This window comes from Diabrotica virgifera, chromosome 4, assembly GCF_917563875.1.
Source record: "Diabrotica virgifera virgifera chromosome 4, PGI_DIABVI_V3a".
NCBI classification, from domain to species: domain Eukaryota; kingdom Metazoa; phylum Arthropoda; class Insecta; order Coleoptera; family Chrysomelidae; genus Diabrotica; species Diabrotica virgifera.
The window spans coordinates 258,970,104-258,988,777 of NC_065446.1; the positions used below are offsets into that span (position 1 = coordinate 258,970,104).

Consider the following 18,674-nt stretch of genomic DNA (forward strand, 5'->3'; position numbering starts at 1 on the left):
ACATCAGCATACATCCGTCTGGAAGATAGCCTAGGAAGGTTTAATTTATTTCTAATTTCTGAGTAGGAATGGTCACTTAAAGGTTTGTGTAATTTAAAACTTAAGTACCTAATGAATTTATTTTGGACTTTTTCAAGCTTGGCTATATGGACTTCATAAGTGAATGACCAAACAACTGAGCAATACTCAAGAACAGATCTAACTAGGGAAATGTAAATCAGTCTGATGGAATTAATGTTATGCAAACATCTAGAAGTTCTAATAATGAAGCCTAACATTTTAAATGCCTGGTTATTCACATAATCAAAATGAGCGCAAAAATTTAGTTTGGAATCTAATTGAACACCTAGATCTCTTACAGTTGATACAGCCTTCAGTGGTTCTTCAGCTAATTTGTAATTATAAAAGAGGTTGTTAATTCTTCTACAGAAACTAATAATGTAACATTTTCCAACATTAATGCTCACTTGGTTCCAATTGCACCATGCCATAATTGTGTTAATATCGTTTTGAAGTTTTTCATAATCTGAGACGGATTCGATAATTCTATAGATTTTTAAATCATCAGCAAATAGCAGAAATTTAGAGTTAATTTGAGATTTAATGTCATTAACAATTATATTAAAAAGGAAAGACCCTAAGTGGCTTCCTTGTGGAACACCAGATGTTACGGAAATTTCACTAGATTGAAAGTGTTTAATTTTAACAAGTTGTATTCTGCTAGTTAGGTAACTACATAACCAGTTATACAGATTGCCCGTAAATCCAATAGCTTTAAGCTTGTTACACAACAATTTATGATTCACAGTGTCAAATGCTTTGGAGAAATCTGTATAATTCGAATCCACCTGTAGTCTCCTTTCCAAAGCATCAGATATGTATTGCGTGAAAAGTAAAAGATTTGTAGAAGTTGATCTACCTGAAAGAAAACCATGTTGCTCTTCAATTAGTACATTGCATAAAGGTGTTTTAATAGAGTCACATATTATACTCTCTAGAATTTTAGGAATAGAAGAAAGAATGCTTATAGCCAACCTTCATTAGTAGTTCACTAGAAAAAGAAGAAAACTTACCTTGTGAAGTGCTCCCACTTAATTTGGTACTCCCAAGTCTTCTTCTTGGGGTTAAACCTCTTTGCTGCAATTTTTTCCACAGCGTATTCGCTTTTATCTAGATTTGGAGCAGATCTCATGGCCTTGTTAGTGTTAGCACTGTTGTTATTTATCTAAAAATTGACATTAACATAGAAAAATTTCGACAGAATGACTTTGAGAAATCAAAATAAGTGAAAATGTGAAAAATTAACTACATAACAATCGGTTTTGTATCTATCGAATGGTGATAAACTACGAAAACTCTACCAAGGTTATAAGTTGATGAAAAAGCAAAATAGTTTTCAGGGAAATAAGCAAATTAGTACAGTGTTTGTGACACTGACCCTGCCAGGTAAACCTTGAGTAGTATGGACCTCTATAAAAAGAAGCTATATGTTCAATTGTTCAATGAGTGTATTTTAACCAACATTCCATATAATACGAAGGTTCTAAGTTCATTTTAAAAAAGTTATTAAGAGCATACAGTAGCGCGTCATCAATATAACTTCGGGAAATAGTATCATACCCTTTTTCGAAAGTTCTGCGAAACTTTGGCAACAGTGGCAATATTTGACAATTGGCTGTGAGTTTCGACGATAGCGCTCTCTCGCGGTTTGAAACTTGTACTTTTCTGATAAAATTGTTCAAATTCAATGCACAAAACTACCACTAACAGCGCTGGCGAAAACTGTCAAGTCAGTTTTTTGACCTTAATTTGTCAATAACTAAATAAGTCCAAAAAATCGACTGCAGGAAACATACAGGTTCTTGTTATAGAGGTCCATACTACTCACAACAACTGTCAGTCACGAAAAAAATCTTATTTCTCTGAACTAAAAAAAAGAAACGCTGAATTTCGTTTTTAAAACTACTGCTAAAACTACTGACATAGAAATTTTAAAAAACATAAAGACCATTCTAAGATGTTCTAAGATGTTCAATGTCTTTGGATCGAAATAAAAAAAAAATAAATAAAAAAAAAAGAATGTATGTGTACTTTGTACGCACGTAAGAAGATATACTTCTATTATATGATTTCAACGAAATAAATATATTTTAAACAGTTTATTTTTATTTTATTTAGATATTAAACTAATTTTAATACTTATGACTTTCCAAAAAATTTTATTAAAACAATACCAAAAATTAAAAAAAAAATAGCATTGCTCTGCATTTGTACCCGGGACCTTTCGATCTGTAGTCGAATGCTCTGCCAATATCCCACGACCACACTATTTATATGGTTTCTCGGACATAATGACAAATCACGCCAACAAATAGACGAAGTGAAATATAAATATAAAAACGTTTTAATAATACTTATTCTCTTACTCCCCAGGAAGACAAATCCAAAGACACAAAAATTATAATAAATATATTTACTAAAAACACTAATATATTCTTTCCACATCTTTTTGCACTGATACATACATAACTTGCAAGATTTAGCAACGAACTCCATACTGTCTGTGTGCGCATGCGCCCAGGATAATAAAAATTCACTCCCAATTGCGCATAAAGAAGTATAACTTCAAAAATTCATTTTTCAGTTTCGTATAGCTGCGGTGTACAAGTAGTTACAGATAAGTAATAATTATTAAGTTCAATTATTTGTTTATGAAATCAATTTTTAATATACTACCTTTATGTTTGGTAAAGAATGGGCCATAGCTTAACCTCAGGTTTCTGAGGTTAAAATAGACCGATTTAAGCTAACTTACCTTAGTACTAAGTTTAAAATAACCGAGATACAGGGTGTCAAAGTTAAACTTTTTTTTTATTTATTATTGAATATTTCCTGAAAGGTATGAGATAACAACATGAAATTTGGTATGTGGGGGTTTTTTGGGTCGAGAAAACTAAATTCCCTACCAAAAATTATGTATTGCCTAGAGGGCGCCACATACGCCTTTCAGCACTCATTTATTACGTTCATTTTTTTTATCCCTCACTCTGTATAATTTTGACATTAAAATTTTTATTCTCCTATTAGTTTTACTTAAAATAGGTATACTTTTTTCATCTCCCTAAACTCAACCGTTTTCGAGATAAACGCATTTTAAATCTGCGATTCACTATCATTTTTAGCATAATATCATTGTAGTTACACCCGAAAAATAACTTAAAACCATAATAATTGTGCCAGTTCTCAACTTTATGTCATTGCATCGCAAATTCCATTTGAAGAAATTTGCGATACATTTTTGGATAATTTTATGGTTTTAAGTTATTTTTCGGGTGTAACTACAATGATATTATGCTAAAAATGATGGTGTATCGCAGATTTAAAATGCGTTTATCTCGAAAACGGTTGAGTTTAGTGAGATGAAAGAAGTATATCTTTTTTAAGTAAAACTAATAGGAGAATAAAAATTTTAATGTCAAAATTATACAGAGTGAGGGATAAAAAAATTGAACGTAATAAATGAGTGCTGAAAGGCGTATGTGGCGCCCTCTGGGCAATGCATAATTTTTGGTATGGAAATTTGGTTTTCTCGACCCAAAAAACCCACACATACCAAATTTCATGTTGTTATCTCATACCTGTCAGGAAATATTCAATAATAAATAAAAAAAAAGTTTAACTTTGACACCCTGTATCTCGGTTATTATAAACTTTGTACTAAGGTAAGTTAGCTTAAATCGGCCTATTTTAACCTCAGGAACCTGAGGTTAAGCTATGGCCCATTCTTTACCAAACACCCTGTACATAGTTTTTCTGTACCTCCTTGACACCTACAGGTATAAGAGCTTTTTGATTATTATGTATGTATGTATTTTCTGTACCTCTGGTAGTATTTTCCCACAATAAATTTTTTTAAATGATTATTTCGATCCAAAATGCAACTAAGTACGAAAACGAAAGAAATTTTTTACAAATTGAATCAACCGAACATACCAATACCACTATTCCTTACAATAAAGGTGTATAGACAAAGCCAAGAATGATAACATATAAAATGATAATGACAAAATGAATAGGAAAAAACAAATGAGATTATTTTAGATTATAGTAAGAAAAACTAAGAATTTTGTAACTTTTTTTTATGAAAAGTATCACCTTTATGGTAAAAAAACAGACCCAATAAAAGTGATCCTATATGAGACCATTAGAACACAAGGGGTGTAAGTGTAAAGTTTAAAGAAAACTTTGTTCAAAGCTCAAGACAAATTTAAAAAATCTAGGTAGGTACTAAGCATGTTTTTAATGACATGTCATTTTTGATCATTTTATTGTTAGTTTATGTAGAAAGTTTGAAGCCACCATGTTTTCTATGTGTTTGAGAGTCCATTTTTGTATTTAAAACCTATTTTCTAAAATTGTCACTTAGACCCCTTGTGTTCTAGGGGCCTCATATTACAGTAAAACCTCCGTTAACCGAAACCTTTTTAACCGAAACGGATGGCAGTTTCAATAATTTTGTCAATAAAAAGTAAATTTTTATCGCAAAATGGAAACAATTCGATGTTAATTTGTCAACATTGCTTTTATACAACTAAAGAAAGGAATTAAATATACTACACATTACGAAATCACCTCATAGTATTTTTTAATACCAACTTTGATCAAGAATACTATGTAATTTGATACAAGAAGAATACAAAAACAATGTTATTTTTTTAACCGAAATTCTTGTTATCCGAAACGGCCCAATTATTTCGGTTAACGGAGGTTTTACTGTATGTGAAAAAATGACAACTCTAGCCTTTGGTAGATATTTTGACGTCTTCACCACATTCTCAGCTTATCTATATTACCATGCAAATAAAGATAGGGCTACAGTTGCAATCGCAAGCAATAATTAAACAAAGCACAACAACAACAGTTGAAAATCGACAATATGTTACCTTCGGAACCGTAGGAACAGGTTTAGGTTTATTAATAACTGTTCGTTTTACATCGAGCAAAGGTGATTTAGAATTATCAACTGAGGAATTTTCCTTATTACTATCTGCTAAAATGAAAGAATTATTAAAAATTTTCACAATTTCACAGTCTTATTACTTTTACCGAAACCATCCAAAGAAAGTGGATCTTTGTCATCTTTAGCAACGGGTTTGTTATGTACCTTGACTTCGGTCACCTTGGCAGTCTCCAACTTGTGGCAATACTGCAGAAGCTCCCCGGCTGATATCCACGAAGTTTTGTCACTTTCTGGTAGAGCACACCACGTTTTGTACAGCTCCCATTGGGTTTGTCCTCGTCCGGGCTCCTCTTTCACTTGTTTTGTTTTCCATAAAGTGAACGCCCAAACTTGTGAGTTACTGTCGTTTGATAATGTTGAGTTTGACTTTGTCGAGCAAATTTTTGACTTGTGGGTCTTGAATTCTTCTACGAAGTGGAATACTTGATGGCAATTGCCACACACAAGCACATCTACCTTTCCAAGATCTTGTTGAGCATCTAAAATAGCAAATAGTCAGAAAAAAAAAAGAAATAAACAATAGCCTACTCCGAGGAAATGGGCACATGAAAATTTGAATGTTGGTTTTGAAAGATAATTTCAAACCTTGCACCAATTCTGTCGTCATTATCAACTATGTATAATACGTGGGTGTACTGGGAAAATCCACTATTTTTTTTTCAATTTTGACATTTTATTACCATTAAATCTACCATTATTAATTACATTAAACCTATATCTCCAAATTTGTCATCCACCGTGCTTAAATCGGCACATTCAATGTAGTCTGGGCTGATTATCGGAGAATAGGCCATTTTTGGGAAAAGTTATTTACCAGCAATTTTATTGCTGGAATCGAATCTTATGATTGTATATATTAATAATATAGATATGCAAAGTCCGCAGATAGTGTGCTACTTTTTTTATAAACAAAATGACGCCCGAAAATCGTGTTTTTTTTTTCAATTTTTGCTCTATAACTCCAAAGATTTTAACTTTAGACCAAAAACACCCAAATAAAAATTCACCTCAATTAAATTCTGCATAGAAACGTGTTTTTTCCGATTTACTTCGACGAAAACTTTCCCCGGAAAAAGCGGGTTTTTCCAACAAAATCTTTAATTTTCAACTAAACTTTTAGATAAATAGTTGTTAATCAATAATTAAATAACTTGGTAACGTAAAAGCCCATTCCATATATATTATAATTCCAGAAGCCGATGGAAATTGAATGAACAGTTTAGCAACAATTGAAATGTTAATTAAAAATTTACGGTCGCTATAATAACGACAATAATTATGATGCATAAGAATAACTATGATTTTTTCATAAAAAGACACTATACCTATCTAATGTACTTTACAGAATTGAAATTGGACTATTTAAGCGGCCTCAGGAATATTTTAAAATTTAAAAAAACTTTTTGGCTTATAAGCAAATAGAATATCTCGGGAAATATTAAACTAAATTAAATTGTGAAAACGGTATTCGAAAGACAGCGTCAGGACGCTTCTTTTAAAAGAAAAAACGTTTAATTATGACGAGTAGTTCCTGAGATACAACCGGTCAAAGTTGACCGAAATTTACGGCAAAGATATCAACAATAGGATCATAATTTTCAAACCGTTACCTTTTTATTTTTGTCCTGTTTTTCCACACCAATTTTCATATCTTTAAAATCCTCATAACATATATTATTATAATAAAAACTATCGATAATACGTGTGAAAATTGAGAAAAATAGCAAAATTCCAATCAAAAATTAGGTTGGAGAAAATGTAACCCTCAAAGTTCAAAATCGGTATACGTTAAAAAAAATGCATTTTCTCGGCTTCCCATGGAGCAATTTCCTTCATTCTTTTTTTGTTCCCAAGTAACTCGAGTAGAACCATCGAACTAACGCATTATTAAATGTCAAACTTGCTTTTGTTTTGTTATAATAAATTAATTTATTTATTATAACACAATATTTTAATTTGTTTAAATAAAAATTGTTTAAGTAATTATACAGCTTTCAAATGAGAATATTTATGTTTTTAACTTTAAAAGGTACACTTGTAGTAAGTTTATCTAAAAAAAAGCCTACAACTGGAAAAAATATGTAATTTTCTGTTCTTATAAATAAATTAATCTATTATAACAAAACAAAAGCAAGTTTTACATTTAATAATGCGTTAGTTCGATGGCTCTACTCGAGTTATTAGGGAACAAAAAAAGAATGAAGGAAATTGCTCCATGGGAAGCCGAGAAAATGCATTTTGTTAACGTATACCGATTTTGAACTTTGAGGGTTACATTTTCTCCAACCTAATTTTTGATTGGAATTTTGCTATTTTTGGCAAATTTTCACACGTATTATCGATAGTTTTTATTATAATAATATATGTTATGAGGATTTTAAAGATATGAAAATTGGTGTGGAGAAAGAGGACAAAAATAAAAAGGTGATGGTTTGAAAATTATGATCCTATTGTTTATATCTTTGCCGTAAATTCCGGTCAACTTTGACCGATTGTATCTCAGGAATCACTCGTCGTAATTAAACGTTTTTTATTTTAAAAGAAGCGTCCTGACGCTGTCTTTCGAATACCGTTTTCGCAATTTAATTTAGTTTAATATTTCTCGAGATATTCTATTTGTTTATAAACCAAAAAATTGTTTATAATTTTAAAATATTCCTGAGGCCGCTTAAATAGTCCAGTTTCAATTCTGTAAAGTACATTAGATAGGTATAGTGTCTTTTTATGAAAAAATCATAGTTATTCTTATGCATCATAATTATTGTCGTTATTATAGCGACCGTAAATTTTTAATTTACATTTTAATTGTTGCTAAACTGTTCATTCAATCTCCATAGGCTTCTGGAATTATAATATATACGGAAAGGGCTTTTGCGTTACCAAGTTATTTAATTATTGATTAACAACTACTTATCTAAAAGTTTATTTGAAAATTAAAGATTTTGTTGGAAAACCCGCTTTTTCCTGGGAAAGTTTTCGTCGAAGTAAATCGGAAAAAACACGTCTCTATGCAGAATTTAATTGCGGTGAATTATTATTTGGGTGTTTTTGGTCTAAAGTTAAAATCTTTGGAGTTATAGAGCAAAAATTGAAAAAAACACGATTTTCGGGCCCCATTTTGTTTATAAAAAAAGTAGCACACTATCTGCGGACTTTGCATATCTATATTATTAATACATACAATAATAAGATTCGATTCCAGCAATAAAATTGCTGGTAAATAACTTTTCCTTGTATTTTGCTAATTAGCCCAGAGTAATGACAAAGAAAATCAAACTCCATCTTTTTCTAAGTTTTCAAGAACAAAATATTGTTTTTCCAAATATTTTTATGTATGTACATGTATGTGCACAACACCTGTGGTTAACATCCTTCAAAATTATATCCAGGTACCGTCAGGGTCCATACATATTCAGTTATATTGACTACATAAGTAAACATTTAGTCATCAAGTCATTTTGTTTGAGCATTGTGATAAGCCAAATGAAATTCGTTGAAATGTACACACGTGCAGTTATGTCACCACCGCATTTTTGTATGTAAATAATTTTTGTTCTAATTGAGGGCTCTGGATTAAATTTCAATTTAAATAGGTAATGATAAATGATACAGTGCTTTTAGAGTTCTATTTTTAGAATCGCAAGCTGAAAATAAAAACGCACAGCACAATAATTATTACAGTCAATATCTGTGTGTCACCATAATTCAGTTTAATTCAAATATACACATAAAATTTGAGAGCTATACTATTAATTTTTATTTTTTTTAATGTTCTGTTAACCGTCTTTTCGATTATCCGTCATACCCTTGGTCCGGTGCCCTGTACCGAAATTTGAACAGCCAGTATACCCGATTTGTAAGAGGTAATCCATAAGGTATAATAATGTTTAAATGCGTTTTTCTCAAAACTTTTCTTTTGTGAGTTAGTGGATTTTCCCAGTACGCCCACGAATAGCATTAGCTAACAATAAGTTCCACATTCTAGCAAAAAGACGACTTTCAAAGGATCTATCCTTCAAAGGACTTTCAAAGGACTATTTGTTTTTTATATGGTATTACAATAACAATTAATTTAATCATCTAAGCCTACTTATAATCTAAATTTACAGTGTGTTATAATATTCATGGATACATTTTTTAATTTTGTGTGATATGTTTACAATTATTTTTAATTTTATTACCTAAGCCTATTTAAAATTTAAATTTACAGGATGTTATATATTTGTAAAGACATTTTAACATCTGCTTATTATTTGAAAAAATAATTTCATTTAAATTAATAGGTATAAAGGACAATTTAAATCAACTAACAACTCTTCATACATTATTTTAATATTTTGTCTGTACTGTCCACACTCCAATATGAGGTGCTGTAGATCTCCAATTCCACCACAGGCGCAATATGGGTTATCACTAGTGTTGCCAGGTCCGATTTGTTTTTAATCGGTACATAAGCAAAAACAAATCGGGATTTAGGGTTGTAGATCGGGACAAATAAACAACAATAGCCCAGTAAATGACCCTTTTGGAGTGTACTTTTTAGAGTCGACTCCGAATTGCATGAAAATCTGGTTTTAGGTTCTACTTACTGTCTACTTCAAAGTTGAATTTGTACCGTTGGTTCCTTTTACTTGGGGGGTGACAATTAGTTACCCCTTCTCGGGGGTGAAAAAAACGGGCGTTTAAAGTAAGTCCCAAAACGGATTAATTGACTAACTCTAAAAAACTTTTGTTCTATATAATTTTTAAACTAAATCAATACTTTTTGGGTAATTTTATCGAAAAAAATATTTTTACCAAAAATGTAGCTTTTAAAAAAGAAAAAAAATTGTATGTTCAGAAAATCTATAAAGCCAGTAAAAGCAAAGTTGTAGCTCATCAAAAATACGTTCTTATTCGTCAAATTCCAAATCGAATTTTTCAACTTGAAATAACCAAAAAATTAAGCAATTTTCGGGCAAAACCTATTAAAATTTTTTAAAGCGTCTAAAAAAATATTTAATTTTGTTTTATATAAAAGTCTTTAGCATTAAAACTAAGCGAGTTACGCTCAAAATAAAGTTGGCTCCTTTTTTGGCAAAAGAAATAGTGAAAATCTCCCCCTATTTAGCACCGTAAATAAAATTAATCGTTACCCGCTTTACCATTTACTTTATATGTGTATTGTTTATACGATCTGTAAGGTTTACCGGTTGGGAGTGCATAGTTTTGAAAAAAATTGGTTTTATAATAAAAAAAATTCCTAAAATATTGGAAAATGCCCTTTTTCAAAATAACTTAAAAAGTATTAGGGATACTAAAAATCTCAAGGAGTAGTAAGTACATAGGTACGTAGGTTTGGCTTTTATAAATATGATTGATTCATTTTGATTTTCTGTAACACAAAAATTGGTTAAAATATGGCTGTTCATATTTTGCATACACTCGTGATTAGTGACTCGTTCAGGCCATGTAAAAAATACATAAGTAAAGTCAATTGTTTGTAAAGCGATAACGATTAATTTCATTTGGGGTGCTATGTAGGGGGAGATTTGCACGATTTTTTTACCAAAAAAATGGAGTCAACTTGATTTTGAGCATAACTCGCTTAGTTTTGATGCTAGAAACTTTTTTAAAGCATTAAAATAAAGATTTATTAAAAAAGTTTTAAATGTTTTTTTCCGAAAAGTGCTTCATTTCTTGGTTATTTTACGTTGAAATATTTGATTTGAAATTTGACGAATAAGAACATATTTTTCATGAGCTACAACTTTGCCTTTGCTGGGTCTATAGACTTTACGAGTTCACAATTTTTTTTCATTTTTTTATATTAGGTATGCTACATTTTTGCTAAGAATATCTTTTTCTATCAAATACTTACTTTTTGTGAAAATCGCCTGAAAACGTGATTTTTTTGTCGAAAAATACATATTTTCAATCGTAAATAACTCGAAAAGTATTAACTAGGTTAAAATTCTATAGAACTAAAATTTCTTAGAATTAGTCAATTTATCCATCTCCGGACTTATTTTAAACGAGCGGTTTTTCACCCCCAACTAGGGGTGACTGTCACCCCCCGAGTAAGAGCAACCAACGGCACAAGCCGTCCAAATTTTCATGCAATCAGGAGTTGATCCTGAAAATTACACGGTATCGCCGTATTTCCCGTTCATTTACTGGACTAAAAGGTGTTTCTATAATCTGTATTTAATCCTACATAATAATAATAATCAGACGAAATTACTAAACAAAATCGTAGATTAAGTAAATTATTTATTTTGTATTAAAATTATATTTTTCATTCGATTTTGCCGCTTTTAGGAGTGCCTTGTTTTTATAACAGTTATAAAATTCACTGCAAGTCCTCCTGAAATTGGGTTTCGTGGGTGAAAATCGGGACATTTAGTGTCCCGATCAGGTACAAATCGGTACGCGTCCCCAGACCCCTGAAAATCGGGACGTCCCGCGCAAATCGGGACACCTGGTAACGCTAGTTATCACTGATACCTATGCTGGGGTTAGTGCGTGATTTGATCTTATTCTATTTAATGTTTTTATAAATAACCTATTGGACTCATTTTTAAATCATCCTTCATTGGGAATTAGTGGTTGGCAATTTCTAAAATTTATTCCCGTTGTACTTTGGTTGTACAAACGTTGCCAACTTTTTTGCAATTGTTTTTACTGATATTATCTATATCAGTTACGGGTAGAAGTATGTTGTTTATTTTTCGTTTGGTTAATGCTGCAGATTTAGCTAATTTGTCGACTTCTTCATTTCCTAATATTCCAGAATGTCCTCTAACCCAAAAAATAATAATTGAACTACCCGAGGAAGTAATATCATAATATAGGCTCTTAATTTCTATCTCAATGTGGTTTAGGTTTTTTGTCGATTGGATAGAAGTGAGTTTGTCCACAAAGCTTCTACAATCGGTGAAAATGGTAAACTGTCCATACCAATAGAGGCTATATATTTTAACGCAAGTAATAAAGCTGATAATTCGGCAGTATATATTGAAGCTTCATTGGGCAATCTTCTTCGTTTGATACCATCTTAATTGAAGGTTAACAACAATCTCAGTGAAATAATGTTCATCTTGTGCAGCTTGAAACACTGAGTATGAGTTCTATCTCTAATATTTTTCTTCTAATAATGTTTGCATCTTTCAGTCACCTCTTGCCTCTATTTCTTTGATATTTAATTTCCAAAACTTTGCTCTACTGTTTCTTATAACCTGTCTGGCTATATTTTATTAGATAGCTTAACAAATACAACAATATTTAAAAAGTTGGTTATACCAGAACAAAACTGAATGATTTCGTCGTTTTTACTATATATTGGTGCATATTTGCCAAAAATCCAAGGACTTGGCTGTTTCGAATCTTAATAAGACCTGACCACATAAATTTATTTATTTATTTATACTGCACATTTACAGCAATGATGCCAATTATAAATGCACAGTTGGTCAATACAAGGCAATAAGAACATACAATAATTTATACAATACAATAAAACAAGTACACGTTAAAACAATAAATAAGGGTACCACAGTTTATGTAGCATAGTACTCTTTTTCATATTATATAGGTCAAGGTCTTCACTCAGGATAAAATCGTTCATTGCCATTAAGCAGTTTGCCATGGGGGAGTTTGCATATTCTGGAGTTATTTTAAATAAAGTGTGTCTACATCTAAGTCTTTGGTCTGGTACATTAAAATTTATAAATGAAAGAATCGTAGGAGAATCTATGATTTGATAAACTATATTAAATATGAAAATGATTTGGGCATTTCTACGTCTTTCGCTCAATAACACAGTGTCAAAAAGCATTCTCTGCAAGTTATACGAAACCTTAAAAGGATAAATCCCAAATTTCCTCACATATAAAGACCTCAAAAATTTCTTCTGAATCCTCTCTATCATATCACCATGTGATATGATGGAGGGACTCCATATGGTACAACAATATTCGAGTTTTGACCTCACATATGCATTAAAAAGCTTAATTGTAGTGTCACAATAAAATTCTTTACTGGATCTTAGGATAAAGCCTAACTGTCTATAGCAATCATTAGTTAGTTTGAGAATGTGCTCATTAAATGAGAAGTTGTTAGTGAATAACACCCCTAGATCTCTGATTTTTGTTAACCTTTCAAGTTTTACTTCGTTAATAAAATAATCTGTTCTTATGATTTCTCGCTGTTGAAATGTTGAAATCATACTCATATATTATAGACAAAAGAAATTTTTTACTCACTTTTAATCATTAGTGGATCCTGCAACACATCATCAGCTGCCAACATCTCTTCCAAATCAGAATCCTTCATTATAGGAGTTGGCTTGCTCTCTGTATGCACTTTACTTTCAGGAACATTAACTTCCTCAGGCTTTTCAGACTCAGCGTGTTTCTGAACCGGTTCTGTTTCTGGCTGGACAGATTCCTCATGCATCCTTTCCAGCTCTTCTTCCAGTGAATAGACAGGTTCCTTTTGAACATCCTTCATCGCCTCTACTGGTGCTTCGGCAAGATCTTTAGGAGGCTCTACGACAGGCTCTTCCTGTCCCTCTGGTTTTTCATTAAAGCTCATATCTTCTGTTGACATGTCATTGGGTTCATCAGGTAGGACAAGTGCAGGCATTGACAGGTCAGAATCAGCAGCATTGCTATTTTGATCATCATTAGCTTGTGATTCAGAGGTTGGATTTTCTGATGTAAATGAGTCTAGAAAGTAAGAAAATAAGGGGTATTAGAAGATGGTTTATGTGTTCCTGATTTAAGAAAAATATATATACACTGGAAAATCTTTGACAAAAAGTGAAAACTTCTGAAAAGATTGGATATGAGATTGTGCAGATACAAAGATGCAGAAGAGCACAACGAAAACAAGCTGAAAGTTGACAGTAGATAAGCTGAAGATGAAATGGTGTAAAAATAGATTTAGTAAGTACTTATAAAGCATAAAACAAACAAAAACGCCCAAGCACTTAATTACAAAGCGTTCTGTGCAATAACCCACCAAAATATTGTCCGTCAGTTTGAGCCAGAGAGAGAAGAGGAGTAAATTAATTTTGTTAACAAAACGATTACATTATGACATCAAAAATAACAAGAAATGATGGAAGCCTGACAACTTATGGAATATAAACATTAGAGATATAGTGATTGCTAAAGACACATTTTTAAACCACAAGTTAGACAAATCAGAAAAACACTGGATCATCTAAGAAAAGGTCTAAAACATGATGAAACAAACAAGTAGATAATTCCATAGATTGTTAACAAGAGTACAAAACTGAAAACAACTATTAAGAGAATAAATGAGAAAATTCAAGTGTGTAACACATAAAGATGATGTGAACAAAAGAAAACCTAGATAAACATGGAACTAATAGAAATTACTGAGTTGGGCTTCAAATTTCTTTGTCATCCGGCTTATTCTCCTGATTTGGCCCCCTCAGATTATTATGTGTTCCCAAATCTGAATATTGAACTGTACATAAAAATTCAGCTCGAATAAGAAGATAATCATTGATAAAAGGAAACACTTATTTTGCACAGCTTGAAAGAAACATTACTTGGATGGGATAAAAAGTTGAAAAATCGCTGGAATAGTTGTATTGAGCTAAAACGAGACTATCAAATAAAATAAAAGTGGAAAAACAGGGTTTTCCTTTCAAAGGAGGTTAGTTATCAGACTACCTAGTACCTATGAACATAAAATAATAAAAGCACTAAAAATCTACTTTATGAATAGTTCAATTCAGCTACAAAGCATTCTACACAAACATATGCAATAACCCAATGAAATCTTGAGATGTAGTTTGACCCAGTGAGGAATTAGAAGAAAATGATCCAATCCAACAAAACAATTACATTACCAGACCAAAAGATAACAAGAAATGACTAAAACTTGTTAATCAATCACCAAACACATTAAACAACAAATATTTAAGGGTACAAACAGAGCAAGTAGGTCACAGTGGAGATTGTGGTTGATATCGACATCCATATAAAATAAACATATTGTAGTGAATGGAAGAGAACAGAGCAGGTAAGTCATCATGAAGGTTTAGCGAGATGCCATCCAGGAGGTATACATCAATACTTTTGAAAATCTAATTAGTTTGTTTTTACATGGATGCCTCTACGATGCTTCCCTGTGATTCGTACGTTCAAAACCAAGTTGTCATTCCCTGCCCCCTGCCATTTCGTGTGCTACCATTCTCGAATTGCTACCTATATTCTCTTTTGCGTATTCAGTTGATTTCTGAATTTCAAGTGATAAATATGAAGAACGATCTGATAGCAATTGTGCAGCGCACTTCCATATTGTTGAGCAAGACCCAGGTGCACTGAAAACCATCTGTTGGGTGTATTACCTATCAGCCACCACTTGGTGACAGCTGACATTTCATTACTATCATCACTTGACTGACACAACATCGCAAAAGCACAATCTTTTTGCCATTCAAATTTCATCAAACTTCTTCACTTGCTAGTGGTCCTAGCTCGACTGAGCAGCGCAGTCGGCAGTCACTTGCTATGTGCTGTCGACATCAACAGTGACTTAACTAGTAGCATCCACCTCAACCTCCATCATGACTCACTTGTTCTGTTCGTACCCTAACAGTTAATGCTAGAGACAGGTTTAACTCTTTGCGACACGAGATTTAATAATTTTCTAGACCCTTGCGGCATGGAAACATTCAATTGCATGTGTAAAATGACCTCAATTTTCAAGAAACAACTGATAACTATTTGCGTTTGGCTGCTAACTAAACTCTGCGAATTTTACCAATTAATGATTACACTTAATAACAAGTGGAACAATACCTCAGAATATAAACGAGAATACCAAACTGAACACAGAGAAAAAATGAGAAACTTCTAAATGAGTTAAAAAGAAGAATGATACAGACCTACTCCAGTAACAAATACAGAGAATATACAGGATGTTTGGTAAAGAATGCATAGAGTAAAGGATGAATAGCTTAACCTTAGATTCCCGAGGTTAAAATAGGTCGATTTAAGCTAACTTACCTTAGTACAAAAGTTGATAATAACCGAAATACAGGGTGTCAAAGTTAAACTTTTATTTTATTTATTCCTGAATATTTCTTAACAGGCATGGGATAATAACACGAAATTTGGTAAGCAGGGGTTTTTTGGGATGAGAAATCTAAATTCGCCACCAAAAATTATGTATTGCCTAGAGGGCGCCACATACATACGCCTTTCATCGCTCATTAAATAGGTTAAATTTTTTGTATTACCCACTCTACATACTTCTTGAATCAACACTTTTATTCTCTTAATATTTTTACTTACAAACGGTATTCTACATTCATCTCGTTAAACTCAACCTTTTTTGAGATAAGCGCATTTGAAAGGTACACGGGAAAAAACAGCTAAGTCCATTTTTGTAGAAATTGCATTTTTTACGCCATCTTGTAGTAAATTCCATTTTGCATCTTCTGAAACCTTTAAAACACGGAAATAACAAGACAAGTCACTAGAAAAAGCCCATAAATATATGCCCATACACGAGAAAAGTAAGCTAAGTCCACTGTTAACATCCAAAATCTCAAGATCTGTGACTTAGCCGGTTTTTTCCGTGTACCCTTCATTTTAAATCTGCGAGGCACCATGATTTTTTGCATAATATTGCATAAAATGTAAATGCATACGAAAAATAACTTAAAACCATAAAAATTTACAAAAATGTATTGCAAATTTCTTCAAATGGAATTTTCGATGCAATGACATAAATATGAGAACTGGCACAATGATTATGGTTTCAAGTTTATTTTTCGGGTCTAACTACAATGTTATATTATAAATATGCACAAAAATATGTTATATCACAGATTTAAAATGCGTTTATCTCGAAAACAGTTGAGTTTAGTGAGATGAATGTAGTATTGTAGTATACCTTTTTTGGTAAAAATATTAAGAGAATAAAAATTTTGATTCAAAAAAATATGTAGAGTGGGGGATAAAAAACTGAACCTATTAAATGAGCACTGAAAGACGTATGTGGCGCCCTCTGGGTAATACATAATTTTTGGTGGTGAATTTAGATTTTTCATCCCAAAACACTTTTGTACTAAGGTAAGTTAGCTTAAATCAACCTATTTTAACCTCAGGAATCTAAGGTTAAGCTATGGCCCATTCTTTACCAAACACCCTGTATAACTTAAATTCAAATAACTGAATTGTCTAAGAGGTGTGGGGCCAAAACATACACAGACAAAAGTATTAAAAGAATAAGGCCTAACCACTGCTTTAAATCAATATGTAAATTTGGGATTTTATGAAAATAAACAATACCTAAAAAGGAATCTGTCTCATTACTAGTTGCTGCAGCAGACAGACTAACATCATTTAACTCAGAAATTAGAGTATTATCATCGTTCCCAACAGCAGACTCAATGTTTGGTTCGGCCACTTCTGGCGTTTCTGTGTCTTGGCTAGTTCCCGCGTTTTCCGCTGAATCCACTGCCGAAACGTCGGCTTCCGGGTCCATCCGTATATCCATTCCTTCGTCCAAGGACCCGACTACTGGATCGTGTATCTCCGCGGTTTGATCGCCATGTTCGGATTTTTCATCCATTACGTTTTGTGTCCTTTGATATCAAAACTACTTTCTCAATTTGACAACTAAAACATATTTATGGATCACCATTGAAGTCCTATTTAATATATTTTAAAGGATTAATTTTATAAAATAATAAATATTATTAAAAAAAATCAACCAATTCCTCCTAAATCCAAAATATTGCCTAGAAAATATGTTAATATTAATAAATTAAAAATCTCTGAATAATGCAGACATACACTATAACGAAATAATCCAATATGTTCCAATTTTTAAAGGTTTGAATGAATGTAATCGAAAATTATCATTTCTAATGTCACTCTTACTACTCATCAAGAATTTGCTGATATAAACACATTTATATTGCTTCTTGACATCGTTTTCTAGTCTTCCTAAATTTTTTTCTTAAAGTATTTATTCAAAAACCAATAATGGAACGACAGACTATAATCATTTTTTTGAAATATCCCAATAAATGTCACACTGGCTGACGGATCCAAAATATGATACAAATACCATATTTACGTTTGATAAAAAAACATTATTTCCAATACACACTGTATATTAGACCGATTTTGAATTGTTAAACATTGGATTCGTAAGGAGGAGGGGTCTGAGTAAATACAAATTTTAAGAAAATATTCTATTTCCTACGAATTTTCTTTTGATTTACATATCACTTACAATAAAAATGACACATCACTGTACAAATTTGATGATATAAAAACTGCAACGTTATTGGTGAAAAATATTTGGAATCCTTGGAAAGTTTTTCTGCCTGCATCAAAAGCCTTACCTTGAACCATGCGATATCAAAACTTATTTCTATGTTTGACGTATTATAAATTCATTTTGTATATTTATTTAATCACAATAGTTTTTGCTTAAATATCGGAAAAATGATTGAATAATTATACAATTTTTTCGTCAAAAAATATAGCATTACGCTGTATTTCGTTTGCGACAAAACTGTGGCTGGTGACTACTATACAAAATGGCTGTGTGACACGGTGTGCTAAATCGAACACATTCCTGACGTGAACTTAATTTTTTTGTAAAAACCTACTAC

The 18,674-nt window shown here is 31.8% G+C and overlaps 1 protein-coding gene across 8 annotated transcripts in view; it reads right to left on the reverse strand.

Moving 5' to 3' along the window:
- LOC126884134 (titin) overlaps positions 1-18,674 on the reverse strand; it is a 74,993-nt gene that overhangs the window by 56,156 nt on the left and 163 nt on the right. Inside the window, exons 1-6 of one of the 8 annotated variants that reach the window (XM_050649986.1) lie at positions 18,402-18,551; positions 17,338-17,667; positions 13,264-13,728; positions 5,101-5,499; positions 4,944-5,050; positions 1,074-1,225 (exon numbers count right to left, since the gene is read on the reverse strand). In XM_050649986.1, coding sequence (XP_050505943.1) covers positions 1,074-1,225; positions 4,944-5,050; positions 5,101-5,499; positions 13,264-13,728; positions 17,338-17,620 — 1,406 coding nt within the window. In that variant the 5' untranslated portion in view covers positions 17,621-17,667; positions 18,402-18,551. Of the gene's footprint in view, positions 1-1,073; positions 1,226-4,943; positions 5,051-5,100; positions 5,500-13,263; positions 13,729-17,337; positions 17,668-18,289; positions 18,552-18,674 lie in introns of those variants that run through there. The other 7 variants (XM_050649985.1, XM_050649989.1, XM_050649988.1 and 4 more) reach the window with 7 other exon arrangements.